Genomic DNA, 21,546 nt, shown 5'->3' on the forward strand with positions numbered 1-21,546 from the left:
TATAAATATACACCAGAAGTTTTCAAACTTTGGAAATAGTGGAGACGACTGTAAGTTCTATTCTAAACTGGAGTTTAACTGTTACTAACCTCGTGACGTAGCGGGATTGTAGAAAGCTTGTTAAAGCGTATCAACGTTTGATTTGTTTCCCAGGCCCTGAAGGAGCTCCAACTGATTGATTGGATCGGGGACAAGGTCAGTGACGTCATCAAGAGTGTGGACGAGGGCCAGAGACTGACCGCCGCCGTCATGGTCATCCTTTGGGTGTCTGCATTTGCGTCCAGCTTTATAGACAACATTCCCTATACTACGGCTATGGTATTATTTACTCTTGTAACAAACTCTTTGTATATATGTTCTACCTTTCAAATGATTGAACAAAAAATTAAAACAACATATTTACACAAATGACTATTTCCTTTTAAAAAAAATACACCATTTATCATCTTATGCAAAACAATATTTTTCATTGTCTGAACTGGATATTGACCTAGTCTGTCCATAGACGTGGTTTTGTAGGAGTTCTCCTCTTTGGTTATACATTGATAGGTTACTCCATCGTCATGTCATTCTTTCTTAAAACACATTTGGTGTGTTTCCCCTTTGCTTTTATTACAATTGTATTTTGGTTTTGTTCATTACATATCGGATAAAATACCGTATGGGTTTTTTTTAAACAAATACGTGTATTAATGAATATAAAAATGGCAAATGTTTAGCAGCTTTGAAACACCGCAAACATAAAACCCCAAATCTATAATTCACTGGGCCATATATTGAGGAAGAACCTTTTATATAAACCTAAACTTTACTTGTAGATACCTGTGTTGATCCATTTGGAGGAAGATCCAGACCTCAATCTCGACATATTGCCACTCACCTTCGCCTTGGCGTTCGGCGCCTGTCTTGGAGGTATATACACATCACCATAATTCAAAATTTCAGAGGAATTCACACCCTAATCCGTACACCAAATAACGGTGTTTCCCTAGTAACCCTTACTCAAGACACCATAATTCAATATTTCAGAGGAATTCACACCCTAATCCGTACACCAAATAACAATGGGTTCACATTTATCTGTAGAGATCATAGAAACCCTACCCATAGTCCAGATGTACATATAACGCTGATATTCGTAACTCACAGTAAAAACGGGATTAAAGTAAGACTCACCCAAATCCCAAAGCCTCATTGTACATGGCTCAAGCTTCATATAACCCTAACCGAGATACCACACTGGTTTCCAGGTATTTTGAAGCTGTGTAGAACAGGCCACACACTAAGTGTTACACTGGCTTACGAAGGAAGTACTTGGTTTACTCATGCACATGCCATAAAAGTCTTCATGCAAATATATGTCTAGATGTCTAAACAAGGAAGGACGACAAGGACAAGCATACCAAGTTTACATCATTCTATTATATACCAGTGTGATTTTAAGAGAATTCCAAGTCGATGGCCATGATGAAAAACAAAAGTTTTGAGTAAAGGCAGGAAGAAAGTTCTTCACAAAAGAGGGATCAAATTAAAATCTTCGACAACTGGTGGAGGTATAACTTCAATAAGCGAATGTAAGGTTCAGAGAACATCCACCATATCCCAAGTTCCATGCTTACTATTCCTCCGTCAGTGAAACCGGGGGAGTATAGGTTTCCTCTTCGTCCGTCTCATACGTAACGCCAAAGATTGTCAGCGCTAGCTAGCGGCTTCATTCCTTGTGGGATTTTGATAAAACTTCAAATAGTGATAAAGGGCCATAATATTTAGGACAAGTTTGAGTTTCAAGGGTTTTGGGTCACTGTTACTATATTTAGCGGGGCCGGTGTGGGGACATGTGTTGCTTTAGCAATAACCAACATGCTTGTCACTTCTCTCACACATTATGTATGCATTAAACCATATTTCCTGATGTTGTGATGAACGTCTTAGTAAAATCGTCCTTACCCGACACTATGTGATTACTTTTGATTGACCTCACAGGTAATGGCACTCTGATCGGAGCATCAGCCAACGTAGTGTGTGCTGGTATAGCAGAACAGCATGGGTATGGCTTCACATTCCTCGAGTTCTTCAAGTAAGTACTAGTTCATGAAATTCCTAAACTTAATCATATTCATTTAAATAAACTTTCTATGATTACAATTACACATTTAATGCATCTTTACATGTATCATTGCTATATCAAGTCAATATCAATCCATCTTACCATGGTTGTATATTATAAAACCAGGATGGTAAATCCTTATGTGAATATCATTTGCTGCATAAAGTAGTACTAACTACTAAGTGTACCTGTTCCAGGGTATGTTCTGTACATTAAGTTGATTTTCCAGTATAGGAGCCAATAGATCTCCTCTACATTGCGATAAAAACTGAACAATTGTATAGAATAAAGTTAAGAGTTCATTGTTACTAAATACCCTATGATTAAGTTTCTCATGCTACGAATATGTATTCGATTGATTCGACGTCCTCCGGGGGATTGTTCGATGCCTTTACTGAACGAAATGTAAAATAAGATTATAACTAGTTTACCGCCTGCATGCTTCTGCCTAGTGCAAGGTTTCGTTTTCACCCACTTAACTATCAGCGTATTAACTTCTCTGTCTGTTCTGTTACAGGGTCGGGTTCCCGATGATGATAGTAACCAACATTGTGGCGATGGCGTACCTAGCAGTGTGCCACATCGCCTTTGAATGGCACTAACTTAGTGATGTGGACAATTATGTTCTCGACTTTGGAATAATTTAGACAAATAAGGAGTATGCTGTCCAGATTACTCGTGTCCTGGACGTATTTTGAGATTAGTTAGCTCATATGTTGTGGAAATAATACGTCATCTGAATATAATTGATTAAGTTATACTTTGCTGAGAATATTTTTTGCACAATAATACTCGATATACATATTTATATTGAATGTCTGTGAGAACTGCTGTCCTCAATATTTCAATACATATAAATATGAGAGAGAGAGAGAGAGAGAGAGAGAGAGAGAGAGAGAGAGAGAGAGAGAGAGAGAGAGAGAGATCTTATATGTGACCTTGACCGTTATATAGTATTCTTTTATATAAATACGAAGTTGGGGAAGGGGAGGAGGTTATTCGTCTGTAGACACAACGAAGTACTGGCTACTCCTCCTAAACTACTGAGGGAATTCCAATGAAACTTCCTGGCAATAATACTTACACATTGTAAATATGAGTAACATATAGCAGGTTAAATGATCTCCCCTTTTTTGTACATTAGTAACCTTTTTTCTTCTCCAGAACTCGAGTATTTTAACGACTTAATTCAAAACTTCGGAGGAAGGTTTATTGCGATATTTACTCGCATGTTTTTACGGAATCACGGCCCATTGTAGATTTTCCGAAACGGTTTCCGCTCAATAACTTCAACATAGACTGTATGGCAAATACTTCATCAAGAGAAAAAATGATGAGCTATTATGGTTTTCAACAATGTGTGCAATCGCCAATCCATCGAAAGGGATGGCTATTGGATCATATTTACATAAACTGACCACCACAAGGAATTATTATAGACATTACTCATAGATACAAGTTATCACTTTTCATATCAGCTGCCATCCCATGGATAAATGTCACATTGACAATTCAAATGCAAGCATTATGATTATAATTGCTAAATTATCAACTTCGTAAGACATACAAAAACGATGATCATCTTTTAAACAACTAAGCTGAATATATATATCAGAAATTATTTGGGTATGAATTGGCCCCCCGGACGACAGTTCTAGTTTCATCAAAAGTAGGGTGTTAGAAATATCCATGTGTGTTTTAGAAGTTTATACTTTCACTATTGTTGATTATAAACTTTAGTCGCTTGAACCCTCGCCAACACGTATGACGCATGCGTATCTATGCTCTTTCACTAATGAGTCTTTCAGTATTCAGGCTATATCTGTTATGTCGCCAGAGATATCCAGGAAATGTGCCATATTTAGTGCTGTTTACTATTTATTAACATCATTAGCTTGATCTCCTGATGCTCAACTAGTCGACAGTATGTATAAGATCCGTAGTTGTTACAGGTAAAGTACTTGTCTGTCACAATGGATATCGGATATGTTTCTTAACATGGCCACGACATCAAAACATGTAAATTATTTGTGTCATGGCGCATAATTTTTCAATGTTGCTTTTAAGTTTAATTTTACTTACACAAATACCTAAAATTGTTATTATAGGGTCTAGATTGTGATTCTGTACTGTCGTTATTACTACTTGACAATTGAAATTGTTATTATATATATATTTTTTTTTTTTTTGTATGTATATTTTTTTTTTTGAAAATAAAATCCTTTGTTGTCAGCGATAGATGATAAATAATTCGTTAGGTCTTATATAATTCATACAATTACGATATATTCTCATGGTATGTGTAGTTAGAATGTTGTGAAGTTTACCCCTAAATCACCATTCATTCGTCCATTTCGTTATTCCTCCAAAATTGAATAGTTACCAGGTACATGGTTATGAATATCAATACAGAAAAAGACATTATACTTGTCGTAAAGAAAAAGAAGACATTCTAAAATAGACACAACCAATTTATGCAACTAGTTGATTATGTAAATGACTCCAGTCTAGTACACAAAGCAAAATGTATGCAGATATATTATGACAATGGTTATAAACTTAATGATCTGTGTTTGTGAAAAGAGAATAAAATGAATTTGAATTTGTGTAGGTTACGGAAGGATTTAATAAATTGTTCATTGGTGTATTGTGATGTCAGTTACGAAATGTACATGTAGTTTACGTTTAGCAGAATTTCGTGCAATGCTTTACTGTAAAGACATGTGCGTTCAATATATATTCATATTTTTCTTGGTGCATACGATTTATATATATATTTTTTTTTATCTTGCGCAATAAATGCTTGCCGTGTTTTTCGCCCTGTGAACAGACAGTGGTCAAAGAATGTAATTATCTGGTATATGTGTTTCATGCATGAATTATGACTAAATTGTGATTATCGATGTTTTAATGTATAAAATATCTTACTCCCGCTTTTCCGTTTCAAAAAGAATAAATTTGAACAGAAATTGTACCCTTGTTGGTTTTTTTTGTTTTGTTTTCTCCAGTAACCTATATTCCACCACCATTAGAAATTACGTACCCCTACTCCAGTGTGCTGTAGCAGATTAACATGTTTCAATGGAAAACAAAAGTCGTTATTATTGGTGAATACTTGTTCGGCTGTTTCCTTGTTCCTTTGATTATTTGTCTGGTCCTAGTTTCATCAATATTTCTTAACTTTAGGAAATTCTTTTATTTCAATTTCATAAGTTTCCTTAACTTTATAAACGTTCATGAACCCGGGGATATGACAATACAAAGTCGTTAGTCAATGTAGCTAAATGTGAATGACAGACTGGGAAAAGGAAATACTTACTGGTTCTGGACCTTGAAGAATGGCAGGTAGAATTGAAATCGTGTCGTCTTTATGTTTTTACCTTTGACATTTTCCGTCTTGAAAGGTACTCAGAGAGTTGCAGACAATACAGCCAAAATGTGTTACACTGCACCATACAGCTGTTCCGTCCTTCTATGATTAGTCATCGATGTTAGGGACACCATACAGCTGTGTCGTCCTTCTAGGACTCGTCAGTGATGTTAGGGACACCATACAGCTGTGTCGTCCTTCTAGGACTCGTCAGTGATGATAGGGACATCATACAGCTGTGTCGTCCTTCTAGGACTCGTCAGTGATATTAGGGACACCATACAGCTGTATCGTCCTTCTAGGACTCGTCAGTGATGTTAGGGACACCATACAGCTGTTTCGTCCTTCTAGGACTCGTCAGTGATGTTAGGGACACCATACAGCTGTGTCGTCCTTCTAGGACTCGTCAGTGATGTTAGGGACACCATACAGCTGTGTCGTCCTTCTATGATTAGTCATCGATGTTAGGGACACCATACAGCTGTGTCGTCCTTCTAGGACTCGTCAGTGATGTTAGGGACACCATACAGCTGTGTCGTCCTTCTAGGACTCGTCAGTGATGTTAGGGACACCATACAGCTGTTTCGTCCTTCTAGGACTCGTCAGTGATGTTAGGGACACCATACAGCTGTTTCGTCCTTCTAGGACTCGTCAGTGATGTTAGGGATACCATACAGCTATGTCGTCATTGTAGGACTCGTCTGTGATGTTGGGGACACCATTCAGCCCTTCTAGGACACGTCAGTCATACAGCCGTTTCGTCCTTCTATGACTCGTCAGTGTTGCTAAGGACGGTTAGGAATCGGTTGCGGGTGTTTCATGAAGGACACGACGTCCCTATGTTAGTCCGCCAGTTACGCAGAGGCGACGCCTAAGTCGAATGGAGTGGCTGCGTGCACATGCACCTAATCGGTTTCGTCTGGCACATTGGAGACACGTGTTGTTCACTGACGAGTCTCACTTTACACGTTATATGTCAGATGGACGACAACGTATCTATCGACGTCGTGGTGATATTCGATATTCTGACGTTTGCGTAACATAAAGCGACAGATTCGGAGAAGGGTCTGTTATAGTATGGGCAGGGATATCTCAAGGCGTGAAAACGGTCCCCGTGATTTCGTGTACGCCGCACCCGGTCCCGGACCCGATCCCCGTACCAGGAATATTGATATTAATTTCTTTCTCGACAACGACTTAATGAATAAATCTCATGTTTTTCTTGTAAATCCAGATTTATATTTCCAAAATCTGACATTTAAAATGAAATGGCAGTAATACCTACAACTTTAGTTATCGTCGATTTACATTTTTCAGGGTGTGATTTTGTGTACGCCGCACTCAACCGTGAAAAATTACGGTATTTGGCTGTTTATTCGTAAACAAGGGTTAATGTTTATGATATTTTCGATTCCATACTTCAAGTAAACCTAGTTGTTGATACAAATATAAGTTTTAATTACAAATAATACTCATTTTATTTCAAATCTTGCCTTTTTTGAGATCGCGGCGATGATCACGGGAGTTTTTGTTTACGCCCGGTCCCGTACCAAGGGCAGACTACTCCCGATCCACCGTGCTAGGACTACTGGTTTATATTTTTTTATGAGTAGCGTGTATTGTGTAATACCAGATATTATACATGACTTTTATTCTAGATACATTAGTAATCAATTAGATCGGACGATTTTTAGTGATGTTAGTTAAAGATTCCGCGAAAATTACAAAAGTGAAAAAGTAAAAAAAAAACCACTTAATATTGTGTATAATACGAATATTTATGAATAGTTATGCACCAAGTGCAATCTGCATGGTATCTATACAAATACAAGCATATCAATCTTTGATTGAAGTATACAAAATGATCAGTGGAATATAGTACGACATTGATTTAATTTGCTGAACTGTGTTTAATTCACAATTATATATTATGTACTCATTAAATTCATTAGATTTGTATTTTTGGGTTAATAAGGGTGGTCATGGAATTCCTAAAGCAAATCCAAAAATGCGGAAACGTACTTATTACATAAGTGAAGGGAAGGGCGATACTAAAGGTTCCAAAAACTTTCAGCGTAGAATGTATATGACGAAGAAGGGGACTGTTACTTACAGGTTTATTCAGTACATAGGTGATGAGACTATTTTTGTCCCTAGGGTCCACGGGAATGGCATAGATGGGAATGATTATAGGAGGACTTTTCCATCCGTTTTAAAGCAGGTTAAATCAGTTAGTTCTAGTGATAGTAATCCGTCATCGGTGTTTAAGAGGAATCAAACAGAGAAACAAGTTAAGGGTAGCTTACAGGGTAGGGCTAATCTTAGGTCCCCTTCTCAAGTTAGGTATGCATGGTTTCATAATAGATGTGTCAGTGATAAGTCAGGTTTACATTTTTAAAGAGTAGTCTGCCCTTGGTACGGGACCGGGCGTAAACAAAAACTCCCGTGATCATCGCCGCGATCTCAAAAAAGGCAAGATTTGAAATAAAATAAGTATTATTTGTAATTAAAACTTATATTTGTATCAACAACTAGGTTTACTTGAAGTATGGAATCGAAAATATCATAAACATTAACCCTTGTTTACGAATAAACAGCCAAAAACCGTAATTTTTCACGGTTGAGTGCGGCGTACACAAAATCACACCCTGAAAAATGTAAATCGACGATTACTAAAATTGTTTGTATAACTTCCATTTCATTTTAGATGTCAGATTTTGGAAATATAAATCTGGATTTACAAGAAAAACATGAGATTTATTCATTAAGTCGTTGTTGAGAAAAAAAATAACATCAATATTCCTGGTACGGGGATCGGGTCCGGGACCGGGTGCGGCGTACACGAAATCACGGGACCATGAAAGGATTTACAAGAAAAACATGAGATTTATTCATTAAGTCGTTGTTGAGAAAAAAAATAACATCAATATTCCTGGTACGGGGATCGGGTCCGGGACCGGGTGCGGCGTACACGAAATCACGGGGACCCGTGAAAACTCCTCTCGTGGTTATCTATGGTAATCTTAAAAACAGTAAGACATCAGGATCAGGTCTTCGAGACAACACGTTCTTCTTATCTATCAATGTAACCTTACGTTGCAACAGTACAACGCGAGAACCCATGTTGCTAGGGTTTGTCGTGACTTTCTGGCTCAAAACAACGTTCAGTTCTTGATTGGCCACCATACAATGTAGATAGGTCCCAATCGAGCATTTGTGGGACGAGCTAGACAAAAAAAGGTTGGGAAGCGTGTCAACGTCCCATATAACATCGCGGGGCAGCGGTGGCAGAGTGGTTATGGTGTCCCGACATATTATCATTAGCCCTCCACCTCTGGGTTGGAGTTTGAAACCTGCGTAGGGCAGTTGCCTAGTTCTGACCGTAGGCCGGTGTTGTTGTTTTTTCTCCGGTTACTCCGGCTTTCCTCCACCTCCAAAACCTGGCAGGTCCTTAAATGACCATGGCTGTTAATAGGATGTTAAACAAAAACAAACTAAACATATAAGGTCGCTCAACTCATGCAGGTTTTTATTCAGCCGTGGAATAATATCCCTCAAATGGTTATTTAATAAACACCTTGATGAAGTCAATGTTAAGGAGAGTAAGAGCAGTGACTGATGCCAGGGGTGGACACACACGCTACTGATTCGGACCAGGAAACGGCTTGGTGTACTCTTGTTTTAACACTATTCGTGCAAACACCGTCTGTTATAGGACAACAAAAATCATCAAAATGTATTCAGTAATGATGAAATAATCGAGAAACACACACCATGATCACATCATCAATGAATGATGTAAAATCATAACTTTCGAAAATACAGTTGCGTTTCTTTTTTCCGCTAGTATACTTTCCATACTTCAAAATTGTATGGGATCCTCCCTTACCTAACATTTCGTTAGAAGCATGTAGTGGAATTTATGCTGACATGGATTGTTTTAGACTTGTATAAATACCCTGGTAAAACATACATACTCTGTTAGACTCGTTAATCTGATCAAGTATAGAATTTGATGCTATACATGATGTTACATTGAATATGAACTAAATCTGACCACAGGTTTAAGACATATCTTAAACACGGGATTTTTAATGTTAAAGTGGTCAGTTGCGACCTTTGAACTTGATGACCACCAATATATAATTGGAGGCATATCATGTGGTGATGTTATGGTGTGAATATGAACTAAATCTGTACAACGGCTCAAGGGACATCAAAATCGTACAGTGTGACCTCAAGGGACATCAAAATCGTACAGTGTGACCTTTGAGCTTTAACATTGATGACCACCAAAGTATAACCAGGTGTAGTTCCATAGATCCCTTACCTGCATCACATCCAGTATGCACAGTGATTGAAGATTAGGGGAAACTAAGAATAGGAATCATTGACAACAGGATCAGGGTAAGTTTGATCACATTTATTTGGAAACATCATCTGCTTTCACTCGATTTTTTGTTGTTGACATGTTTTAACAAATAGATATAGTTTCTAGTGGGTAAAATTCAAACACATGCAATCAATCGATTGTTTTAATAGTTCACAACTAGTCTAGTCTCTTTAAGCTCTTAACAACTCTTGACACTTATATAAATAAGTTCATCAAGCCATAATGTTGATGTGGATTCCGTGTTGTATCCAAGGCTCTGTACTCCACGGTGTCAGACTCCATACAGTGCATACATATTAGTTATAAATACATAACAAGAACTACCTCACAGGAATTACCCCAGTAAAATACACATACTCTGTGCTCAGTGTCCATATTAAAACACAAGACATTTCAGGGAGCTTAACTATTTGATCGTTATGTCTTACAGATCTAAACATCAAGAGTATCCCCTGGTTGTTACCCACCTTTCCAAATCTCTAAAACTGATACAGTGTTGTAGGTATAGTTACAGAGTGGTCATTGTCACTTGAGGTAATTTAACGACATATGTACTGTGTACATGATGTACATGAAGTTCTAGGTCATCAATTCGTATTAAAACCCAACTACAGAAATATGTATGTCAATCATCTTCATCTCGACGCCGAACATTCCTTGCTCCTGATGCAATTTTTCTCTTTTTAAAAGCAACGGCTTCCCCTTGAGCTCCTCCAAGGGAGGCAACTTTTTTCTCCTTGAATTTGTCCTTTTTGGGTTTTGGTTGCTGGTCTGAGGGTTGATCTGAGGACTCGTCTGGGGGTGCTTCACATTCTCCAGGGAGGGGTATACAGTTCACTGGGAGAGGTTCCTGGGGAACCGGTGGTTCAGCTTCAAACTCGGTCCTGGTTACACACAACAAAAATTGTCAGATTTACATAAACAAAATTATATTAGTCTTATTCCAGTCAAAGAAGCAATTTTGTAGTGCATACAAGAATCAGTTGTAAATAGCAATTGCAACACAGGGAGTGAATAAATATCATAATTTTGTTGTGACTTCATTCATCTTCCATTATAGTTTATTTCAAAATCAAACATATAAATTCGAGGATTTTTGAAGAAGGTATTTTGATCAAATTCCAAGACATTTCCAAGTGCTGATGAACCATGTTAGCTAGTAAGGTAATTAGGTAATCAGTACAACAATATGTATACATATAAAATATATAGAAATATACACACAGCTGTGTGAGCTTTAATAAGGGTCAAACTTAATAGCAAGAAAACTAACACTAAAATCCATTAGATACCATTACTCTACTCCTTGTGGGGCTTAATTGGAAGATTCAATATATATTTCACTTTCACATTTTTAATAAAATCTTGAGAAAGTGTTTTCATAGCAAAGCTACAAAATACCAAATATCTACAGGCCTTTAAAAGAAGAAAAATTGTTGATACAAAGGAACCAAAATCCCTGTAAGATTCATTGGCGTGTTTGGTGGACTGTAGGGGCCGGAATTGATACAGATAACTGCTGTGAAGCATTACTCACGTGTCAGAGGTCGTGACCCAAGATCCATACACATGCTTGACAGGCTGGTGGGGCTGAGGTCCAAAACTCATACCAAGCAATGCCTCTGTGTCGACATTGGATGCCGAGGTATACACTGGTTCTACAGGGTCCTCCTCAGGTAACTAAGGGTTACAATGATTACAATGATTATACAGGTATAAAAACAGACAATCCCAGTGTATACAGGTATCAAAACAGACAATTCCAGTGTATACAGGTATCAAAACAGACAATCCCAGTGTATACAGGTATCAAAACAGACAATTCCAGTGTATACAGGTATCAAAATAGACAATCCTAGTGTATACAGGTATCAAAACAGACAATCCGAGTGTACACAGGTATCAAAACAGACAATTCCAGTGTATACAGGTATCAAAACAGACAATTCCAGTGTTTACAGGTATCAAAACAGACAATTCCAGTGTATACAGGTATCAAAACAGACAATTCCAGTGTATACAGGTATCAAAACAGACAATCCCAGTGTATACAGGTATCAAAACAGACAATCCTAGTGTATACAGGTATCAAAACAGACAATCCTAGTGTATACAGGTATCAAAACAGACAATCCTAGTGTATACAGGTATCAAAACAGACAATTCCAGTGTATACAGGTATCAAAACAGACAATTCCAGTGCATACAGGTATCAAAACAGACAATCCCAGTGTATACAGGTATCAAAACAGACAATTCCAGTGTATACAGGTATCAAAACAGACAATTCCAGTGTATACAGGTATCAAAACAGACAATCCCAGTGTATACAGGTATCAAAACAGACAATCCCAGTGTATACAGGTATCAAAACAGACAATTCCAGTGTATACAGGTATCAAAACAGACAATTCCAGTGTATACAGGTATCAAAACAGACAATCCCTGTGTATACAGGTATCAACATATACAATCCCAGTGTATACAGGTATCAAAACAGACAATCCTAGTGTATACAGGTATCAAAACAGACAATTCCAGTGTATACAGGTATCAAAACAGACAATTCCAGTGTATACAGGTATCAAAACAGACAATTCCAGTGTATACAGGTATCAAAACAGACAATTCCAGTGTATACAGGTATCAAAACAGACAATCCTAGTGTATACAGGTATCAAAACAGACAATTCCAGTTTATACAGGTATCAAAACAGACAATCCCTGTGTATACAGGTATCAACATATACAATCCCAGTGTATACAGGTATCAAAACAGACAATCCCAGTGTATACAGGTATCAAAATAGACAATTCCAGTGTATACAGGTATCAAAACAGACAATCCTAGTGTATACAGGTATCAAAACAGACAATCCTAGTGTATACATGTATCAAAACAGACAATCCTAGTGTATACAGGTATCAAAACAGACAATCCTAGTGTATACAGTTACACAGTAAGTTAACATTGCTTGGATATACAAAACATAACTAGGTAAGGTTGACAACATCAATACATATTATGATATATTACCTTCCTGACAGGTGAAATATCTATTTTTGTGAATATACAACTTACAATGTGACCTGATAGCAAGAAAAAAAATCTTCCTGAAGAGTTGTTGAAACAGAAAAAGCAAAGAGACTTGGCACGAATTTCTAACCCAGGGTTAACATGTGTAGTACTGCATTTATCCTCAGTTAAGCAAACTCTGCTATATAAAAGTTCAGTACATGTACCATATCTATCCTCAGTTAAGCACACACCTCTATGTAAAAGTTTAGTACCATATCTATCCTCAGTTAAGCACACACCTCTATGTAAAAGTTTAGTACCATATTAATCCTCAGTTAAGCACACACCTCTATGTAAAAGTTTAGTACCATATCTATCCTCAGTTAAGCACACACCTCTATGTAAAAGTTTAGTACCATATTAATCCTCAGTTAAGCACACACCTCTATGTAAAAGTTTAGTACCATATCTATCCTCAGTTAAGCACACACCCCTATGTAAAAGTTTAGTACCATATTAATCCTCAGTTAAGCACACACCCCTATGTAAAAGTTTAGTACCATATCTATCCTCAGTTAAGCACACACCTCTATGTAAAAGTTTAGTACCATATTAATCCTCAGTTAAGCACACACCCCTATGTAAAAGTTTAGTACCATATTAATCCTCAGTAAAGCACACACCCCTATGTAAAAGTTTAGTACCATATCTATCCTTAGTTAAGAACACTCCCTGATGTAAAAGTTTAGTACCATATTAATCCTCAGTTAAGAACACACCCCTATGTAAAAGTTTAGTACCATATTTATCCTCAGTTAAGAACACTCCCTGATGTAAAAGTTTAGTACCATATTAATCCTCAGTAAAGCACACACCCCTATGTAAAAGTTTAGTATCATATTAATCCTCAGTTAAGAACACTCCCCTATGTAAAAGTTTATTACCATATCTATCCGTAGTAAAGCACACACCCCTATGTAAAAGTTTAGTACCATATTAATCCTCAGTTAAGCACACACCCCTATGTAAAAGTTTAGTACCATATTTATCCTCAGTTAAGAACACTCCCTGATGTAAAAGTTGAGTACCATATCTATCCTCAGTTAAGAACACACCCCTATGTAAAAGTTTAGTACCATATTAATCCTCAGTAAAGCACACACCTCTATGTAAAAGTTTAGTACCATATTAATCCTCAGTAAAGCACACACCCCTATGTAAAAGTTTAGTACCATATTAATCCTCAGTAAAGCACACACCCCTATGTAAAAGTTTAGTACCATATTAATCCTCAGTTAAGAACACTCCCCTATGTAAAAGTTTAGTACCATATCTATCCTTAGTTAAGCACACACCTCTATGTAAAAGTTTATTACCATATCTATCCGTAGTAAAGCACACACCCCTATGTAAAAGTTTAGTACCATATTAATCCTCAGTTAAGAACACTCCCCTATGTAAAAGTTTAGTACCATATTAATCCTCAGTTAAGCACACACCCCTATGTAAATGTTTAGTACCATATTAATCCTCAGTTAAGCACACACCCCTATGTAAAAGTTTAGTACCATATTTATCCTCAGTTAAGAACACTCCCCTATGTAAAAGTTTAGTACCATATTAATCCTCAGTAAAGCACACACCCCTATGTAAAAGTTTAGTATCATATTAATCCTCAGTTAAGAACACTCCCCTATGTAAAAGTTTATTACCATATCTATCCGTAGTAAAGCACACACCCCTATGTAAAAGTTTAGTACCATATTAATCCTCAGTTAAGAACACTCCCCTATGTAAAAGTTTATTACCATATCTATCCTTAGTTAAGCACACACCTCTATGTAAAAGTTTAGTACTTTATTTTTCCCCAATCAAGCACACCCTGCTATGTAAACGTTAAGTTTAGAAAAAGCTGATTTGGGACCATATATATAGCTTACTATTTTAACATTGATAATTCTGGAAAATAACAGAGGAGGCTTTCTGCGAATAAGAATGGCATCCAATTTTTATACATATTAAATTGACATGAAACTAAAGAAATGTATTTCATTATTATTAGTCCCTATACAGTAAACATTAGCACCTGTTGTTGACTTTCTTCCTTAGCCTTTTCTTCTTCTCTTTGCTTCTGTTCCTCCAAGGACACAAACTTTTCTGGTGCCTCCCACACTGGCACTAAAGCAAGTGACAGAAATTATGAGTAAGTAGGTAATGGAGACATGGATACTATCCTACTTCATTATATATTATGATCGCTGACAAATCTTCACATTGCCAGTCAGGACAGTTTACAATCTTTTTCTTGTTTCTATTATTAAGAAAAGATCACAGATTATGAAAAGTGTGAAATTAATCTGTGTGATGGTTACATAATCTTGTGTGGAGGTGAAATTACCCTGTGTGGTGATGTGTGACATTACCCTGTGTGATGGTGTGTGACATTACCCTGTGTGATAGTGTGTGACATTACCCTGTGTGATGGTGTGTGACATTACACTGTGTGATGGTGTGTGACATTACCCTGTGTGATGGTGTGTGACATTACCCTGTGTGGTGATGTGTGACATTACACTGTGTGATGGTGTGTGACATTACCCTGTGTGGTGGTGTGTGACATTACCCTGTGTGATGGTGTGTGACATTACCCTGTGTGATAGTGTGTGACATTACCCTGTGTGATGGTGTGTGACATTACACTGTGTGATGGTGTGTGACATTACCCTGTGTGATGGTGAGTGACATTACCCTGTGTGGTGATGTGTGACATTACACTGTGTGATGGTGTGTGACATTACCCTGTGTGGTGGTGTGTGACATTACCCTGTGTGATGGTGTGTGACATTACACTGTGTGGTGGTGTGTGACATTACCCTGTGTGATGGTGTGTGACATTACCCTGTGTGGTGATGTGTGACATTACACTGTGTGATGGTGTGTGACATTACCCTGTGTGGTGGTGTGTGACATTACCCTGTGTGATGGTGTGTGACATTACCCTGTGTGGTGGTGTGTGACATTACCCTGTGTGATGGTGTGTGACATTACCCTGTGTGATGGTGTGTGACATTACCATGTGTGATGGTGTGTGACATTACCCTGTGTGATGGTGTGTGACATTACCCTGTGTGGTGGTGTGTGACATTACCCTGTGTGATGGTGTGTGACATTACCCTGTGTGATGGTGTGTGACATTACCATGTGTGATGGTGTGTGACATTACCCTGTGTGATGGTGTGTGACATTATCCTGTGTGATGGTGTGTGACATTACAGTGTGGTGGTGTGTGACATTACCCTGTGTGACGGTGTGTGACATTACCCTGTGTGATGGTGTGTGACATTACCCAGTGTGATGGTGTGTGACATTACCCTGTGTGATGGTGTGTGACATTACCCTGTGTGACATTACCCTGTGTGGTGGTGTGTGACATTACCCTGTGTGATGGTGTGTGACATTACCCTGTGTGATGGTGTGTGACATTACCCTGTGTGATGGGGTGTGATATTACCCTGTGTGATGGTGTGTGATATTACCGTGTGTGACATTACCCTGTGTGGTGGTGTGTGACATTACCCTGTGTGATGGTGTGTGACATTACCCTGTGTGATGGTGTGTGACATTACCCTGCGTGATGGTGTGTGATATTACCGTGTGTGACATTACCCTGTGTGGTGGTGTGTGACATTACCCTGTGTGATGGTGTGTGACATTACCCTGTGTGATGGTGTGTGACATTACCCTGTGTGATGGTGAGTGATATTACCCTGTGTAGTGGTGTGTGACATTACCCTGTGTGATGGTGTGTGATATTACCCTGTGTGATGGTGTGTGACATTACCCTGTGTGATGGTGTGTGACATTACCCTGTGTGATGGTGAGTGATATTACCCTGTGTAGTGGTGTGTGACATTACCCTGTGTGATGGTGTGCCAGTAGTAGGAGTATCCCTCAGGAGATTTCGCCTCTAACCATTCCCCAGCCTCTTCAGGTTGAGTTTCCTCTTTCTCTGGTTTCATTTCTTCCTCAACTTCTTTCTTCAATTGATCCTCTTTTTCTAAAATTGTGGATAATATGAATGTTACAGTATTACTGAATATGTTTCTACTCTGGAATACTGAATTAATATCATCCACATTATCTAGTTACAAATTAATTATTCAAATATCATTGAATACATATTTACCTACCTTTAGCTGCCTTGACCTTTGCACTGTACTGGGCCGCTAACTCAGGATTCTCTGCGAGGTCTTTCTTAAACGCTTCAAGTGCAGCCTAAATACATTTTTAAGTTTCATAGTAGATGTGTAGAAGTAATACTTTAATTTTTCTATACTTCTATTTTAGCTTTTTTAACTATTGGGTTACATTACGTTTTGCTGCAAAATGACACATCAAAACAGAAAAACAACACTAAAATACATAATATCTTCCAAACATAATCCATCTTTTAAAAGTTCTATCAAGATCTTGAGATGTTAGCTTAATTGAGTAATTTTCAATGTTTTCAATGTTTTTTCGATGATCAGCTAGTGAACAGAATGATATGTACTGGAAGATGTTAACACTCTAGTACCTCCTCCATTTTCCGAAAATCATCTTCTGCCTCTTCTCTTTTCTCTGCATCCTTTGTACTTTTTTTCCTCACCTGCAAACAAAACCATAATTATAATGCATATCAAACATTGTATGGTCCATTTAATCAGTCACATCAAGTGATTGGTTTGAAAGTTTCATGAGAGTATCATGGTATGGTGTTGTCTGTTTGTCAATCTGGTGTAAACTTTTACTTGTCAGGAGATCTCCTAAATTTATTAATTGATCTCTTTGTTACTTAGTATGCTTTGTCATGACTATACATAATTGTTTCCCTGAAAGGCATTTTTAATTGACTATCTTTGAAAATGACCTTTGTTTATTTTAGTATTTGTCTAGAGATCTGCTCCTATATTTTCACCCAAACCCTTCGAAAATGAGTAGACTTTGTAACCATGAATGAAGTTGTCTATCCCTGAACGACATTTTTATTTAACAATTTTTGCAAAAATTACTGGCACATCTGTAAATGCTCACCCTCAGTTTTCAACCAATTTCTTTCAAACTTTGTAGTCTTTGCCATGACATGAAATTGTACACTGTCAATTGCATTTTGATTAGACAATTCATCTTACATTTCAATATTTGTATTAACTTATTACAATAATGCATTTTGTTCCACCCTCTTCCATCCTTAAAATAAATTCAAAGTCAATCTGGATGAAAAACAGTTGATCATCATACACTACGTACGTTATATATAATGGTCATCTGTATTTTAATCAGATTGCTCAAATGTACATATCAAAACAATTTATGCAAACTTTATTTTACAACAATTGTGGAACAAGCTGTATCAACTTAATTTTATAAATCTCTCTTATTGGCAACAATAGACTGTGCAAGGGGTCTTACTGTGGGAGGAAACTGGAGTACCCAGGGAAAACCCAAATATGGTCGGGCAGGTGACCCCATACCTTATCACTTTTGATCAGGAAATCAAATCTCTGCCACCTTGGTAAAAGGCAAATGTGTTTTTACTGTGCCACCTGACCACCCTTCAATATAATTCAAAAAAATAAATAATAATTATATCCTTGTTAGCAAGTCTCAACACCATGAATGAAACTAACTGATGGACTTCTCAGTACTAATCATGTGTGGTAAGTAACATACCCAGTAATCGGCTACTGATTGGTGACCTTGCCAGTGACCTTGTCATTATGACCTTGTCAGTGAGTGGTCCCCTAGGTTGTAAGGAATGATATTACAAGGGGTGATATAAATACTTCCCTGATTTCATATTTACCTCGTCAATCTTCCTTTTTACATTTTCTTGATGCTTTTTTCCTTTCTCATGGAAGTCAACACTCTAAATAAATGAAAATAAATACAAATTATACAATATATTTACATGTACATTAAAACCAACAGTACAGAGGTCAACACTCTAAAGACTCTGTCTTACCGACCTCAAACTCACAATCTACAGCACCCAATTGCCTAGCCAGAAATACCTCCAGCTTCTACTGCAGCGCCACATCCACGGCCTTAAAAAAGAACATTTCAATGGCGCAGTGATGGTCGACCCGATACCGTGACATGATCACATATATACAAAAGCCCCTTTCTCTGCGTATGAAGTCTTTTGGAACCAGGCCTACATTTGTTAATAAGCATCCATCTCATTTTGTTCTTTACCAAAAATCTTTCGTATAAAGTTGATCTGTAGAATAATAAAATACACACGCAAAAAAAAGTTAATAAATTTTGATTTTGTTACTTTATTGAAGAAAGGATACTATCGACTTGAGATATTGTGTTTATGCACCAATTAACTGGCTGTCAGAACCTTATAAATGTGATTGGCAGCAAGGTATTATTTAATAGACCTGGCAATCAGCAGTAATTGAAAGCTTAAATACCTGGCTAGTTTAGCTGGTTTATATATACTGGTATATATCTATAAATACATTGTTACATACTGGTTTATTGTCTGTAATCCAGCATTTGCAGAAGTCGCAAAACTTTTTTGGTTGTGATTTCCAATAGGTCGCCCTGAAATAGGGAAAACATCATATATACAAAAACAGCAAATATTGACAGGACACATCAGCCTATACACAAGTTCTAAATGATCAGGCATCGCCATAGATTATTATAATGTGCATAAGCAGCACATGAAATATGTATTCTCAGCAAATATAAAAGAAAACACTTTAAAGTAAACATGCTGGAAACTTAAATTTTCAAATTCATTTTGCTGTGTATAAATAGCAGGGACATACATACATAAGTGTATGTTCCTGTAGCTATAGGTGATTTTGTACTTTGTTGGCTTTTTTTGTTTTTTTTTGTGTTAGATATTCAATCTTAACAACTTTGACTTTGAACACACAATTGTGGCAATATCATAGGAATTCATGATTGCACTACGACGTAGGAGTAATGAAAAAAGTCCTGCCTATGCTGAAGCTTGTATTATAGTGACCTCTTGTTCCCTATAAGTGTATCCTACTATGCCATAGCCTAGAGAGAAATTCTTCCTAGACTTAGCTAGTAGGTCACCTCAGACACATTTATGCTACATACTCTCTGGTATGAGAGAAACCTCAAGCCATGCAGGCATTTTTGTTAACCTCCAACAATGTGTATCACAATTTCCATCAACCTTGCATATGGAAGTGTCACTAGCAAGAAAGTCTGTAATAAGTGTAAATGGAGAGGGAAAACACAATGTTCAGTCCTCCCTAATTGACTGTCAGACACATATGAGATCCTATACATCCCTCAATGGGCATTTAGGTGGGTGCCAATTCTAACAGACAACAGAAAACACATCTAAGGCCAATGAAAGATTATCCTGCCCATGTTAACTTTGATATTGCACTGGAAACCTCTCATAGTCCAAGCATATGTAAATCCACACACACACACATATATATATATATATATATATACATTGTATAGGCACTTGTATCTGGTAATTAACACCAAGAGTTAAAGTCCAATATCCTTGATATGTACAGTAAAGTACATATTGAGGGTATTGGATTTTAACTATTGGTGTAAATTACCAGATACAAGTGCCTATGGTACATCCTACCACATGCATGGCTATTATAGAGAAATAATCCCCACCAGCGACCTATATAATACTCCCGACATTTGTACTTGTACTCTCTATCAGCAGGGGCGTACGTATGTAGCAGAACTGGACTGGGTCGACCATCAGCGACCAGGTAGCTCAATTTGTTGAGCAACCGGCTGATGTTCAGAGGTCTGGGTCAGAACCCTGGTCTTCCCTTGCATTTTCCCGCTCCTCTTACGTTTGGTGCCTGTGACCAAACCTTGTTTCAAGTGAGGTGAATACTTTACAAGGAGATACCCAAACCTGGGTTGTGAGTTGTAAGGTCTTCGGGGGTCAAAAAGGGAGGGTTTCGAAGAGTGTAGCGGAACTGGACCGGCTCGATCATCGGTGACCAGGCAGCTCAACTGGCAGAGCATCCAGCTAGCATTCGGAGGCCCCGGTTCCAACCCCCATTCTCGCTGTGCAGTTTCCCACCCCTCTTACACAAACATCTATGCATGTCCTACATACTATCAGAGAAACATGACTATACAATTAGGGAATTATATAAATGGGTCTCAATATGCTTTATGCTTTTGACTTTGCCTCTCAAACTGTTTCCATTCTCTACACATCATGACATATTCAAACATAGATTATTATAAAGTTTTTGGCGAGAGGTCGTTTTAGTGAGAGAGAGAGAGAGAGAGAGAGAGAGAGGGGGGGGGGGGGGGTATTTACCGGTACAGAACAGCTAAAAGTAACGTTACTGTAGATGCTGTCACATACATTGGTGAGCCACAGAGTGCTTAATTTCGTGTTTGGTGGACTAAAGTTCTAACACGATCATAATTTAAGGTGTTTTTTGAAGCGGCGATACGCACATTTCAGTGAAATCTTCTTGACAACTTCTCTTGGTACTAAACTGCTTGTCAGATCAAAGCGAAACAACTGAAACACATGTCGGAAGTTTACAAACCGACGCATGCTCAAACGATAATATAATTTATTGCATCTCATGTTCGGCTAATTCCGTTTTGTATACAAACGG

The 21,546-nt window shown here is 37.7% G+C and overlaps 2 protein-coding genes across 2 annotated transcripts in view; one reads left to right on the plus strand and one right to left on the minus strand.

Moving 5' to 3' along the window:
* LOC117329454 (P protein-like) overlaps positions 1-5,081 on the plus strand; it is a 37,122-nt gene extending 32,041 nt beyond the window's left edge. The window contains exons 17-20 of the mRNA XM_033887404.1: positions 154-318; positions 819-912; positions 1,984-2,077; positions 2,625-5,081. Coding sequence (XP_033743295.1) covers positions 154-318; positions 819-912; positions 1,984-2,077; positions 2,625-2,709 — 438 coding nt within the window. The 3' untranslated portion in view covers positions 2,710-5,081. The remainder of the gene's footprint in view (positions 1-153; positions 319-818; positions 913-1,983; positions 2,078-2,624) is intronic.
* A 3,903-nt stretch (positions 5,082-8,984) lies between these two features.
* LOC117329455 (WW domain-binding protein 4-like) lies at positions 8,985-21,508 on the minus strand. The gene is made up of 9 exons (XM_033887405.1): positions 21,380-21,508; positions 19,411-19,483; positions 18,735-18,797; positions 17,466-17,537; positions 17,080-17,164; positions 16,806-16,946; positions 14,976-15,067; positions 11,408-11,550; positions 8,985-10,754 (listed from the first exon to the last, which is right to left on the minus strand). Coding segments are annotated over exons 1-9 (930 nt in total). The 5' UTR covers positions 21,382-21,508; the 3' UTR covers positions 8,985-10,495.
* Between the last annotated feature and the right edge of the window lie 38 nt (positions 21,509-21,546).

This window comes from Pecten maximus, chromosome 6 (assembly GCF_902652985.1).
Source record: "Pecten maximus chromosome 6, xPecMax1.1, whole genome shotgun sequence".
NCBI lineage: Eukaryota > Metazoa > Mollusca > Bivalvia > Pectinida > Pectinidae > Pecten > Pecten maximus.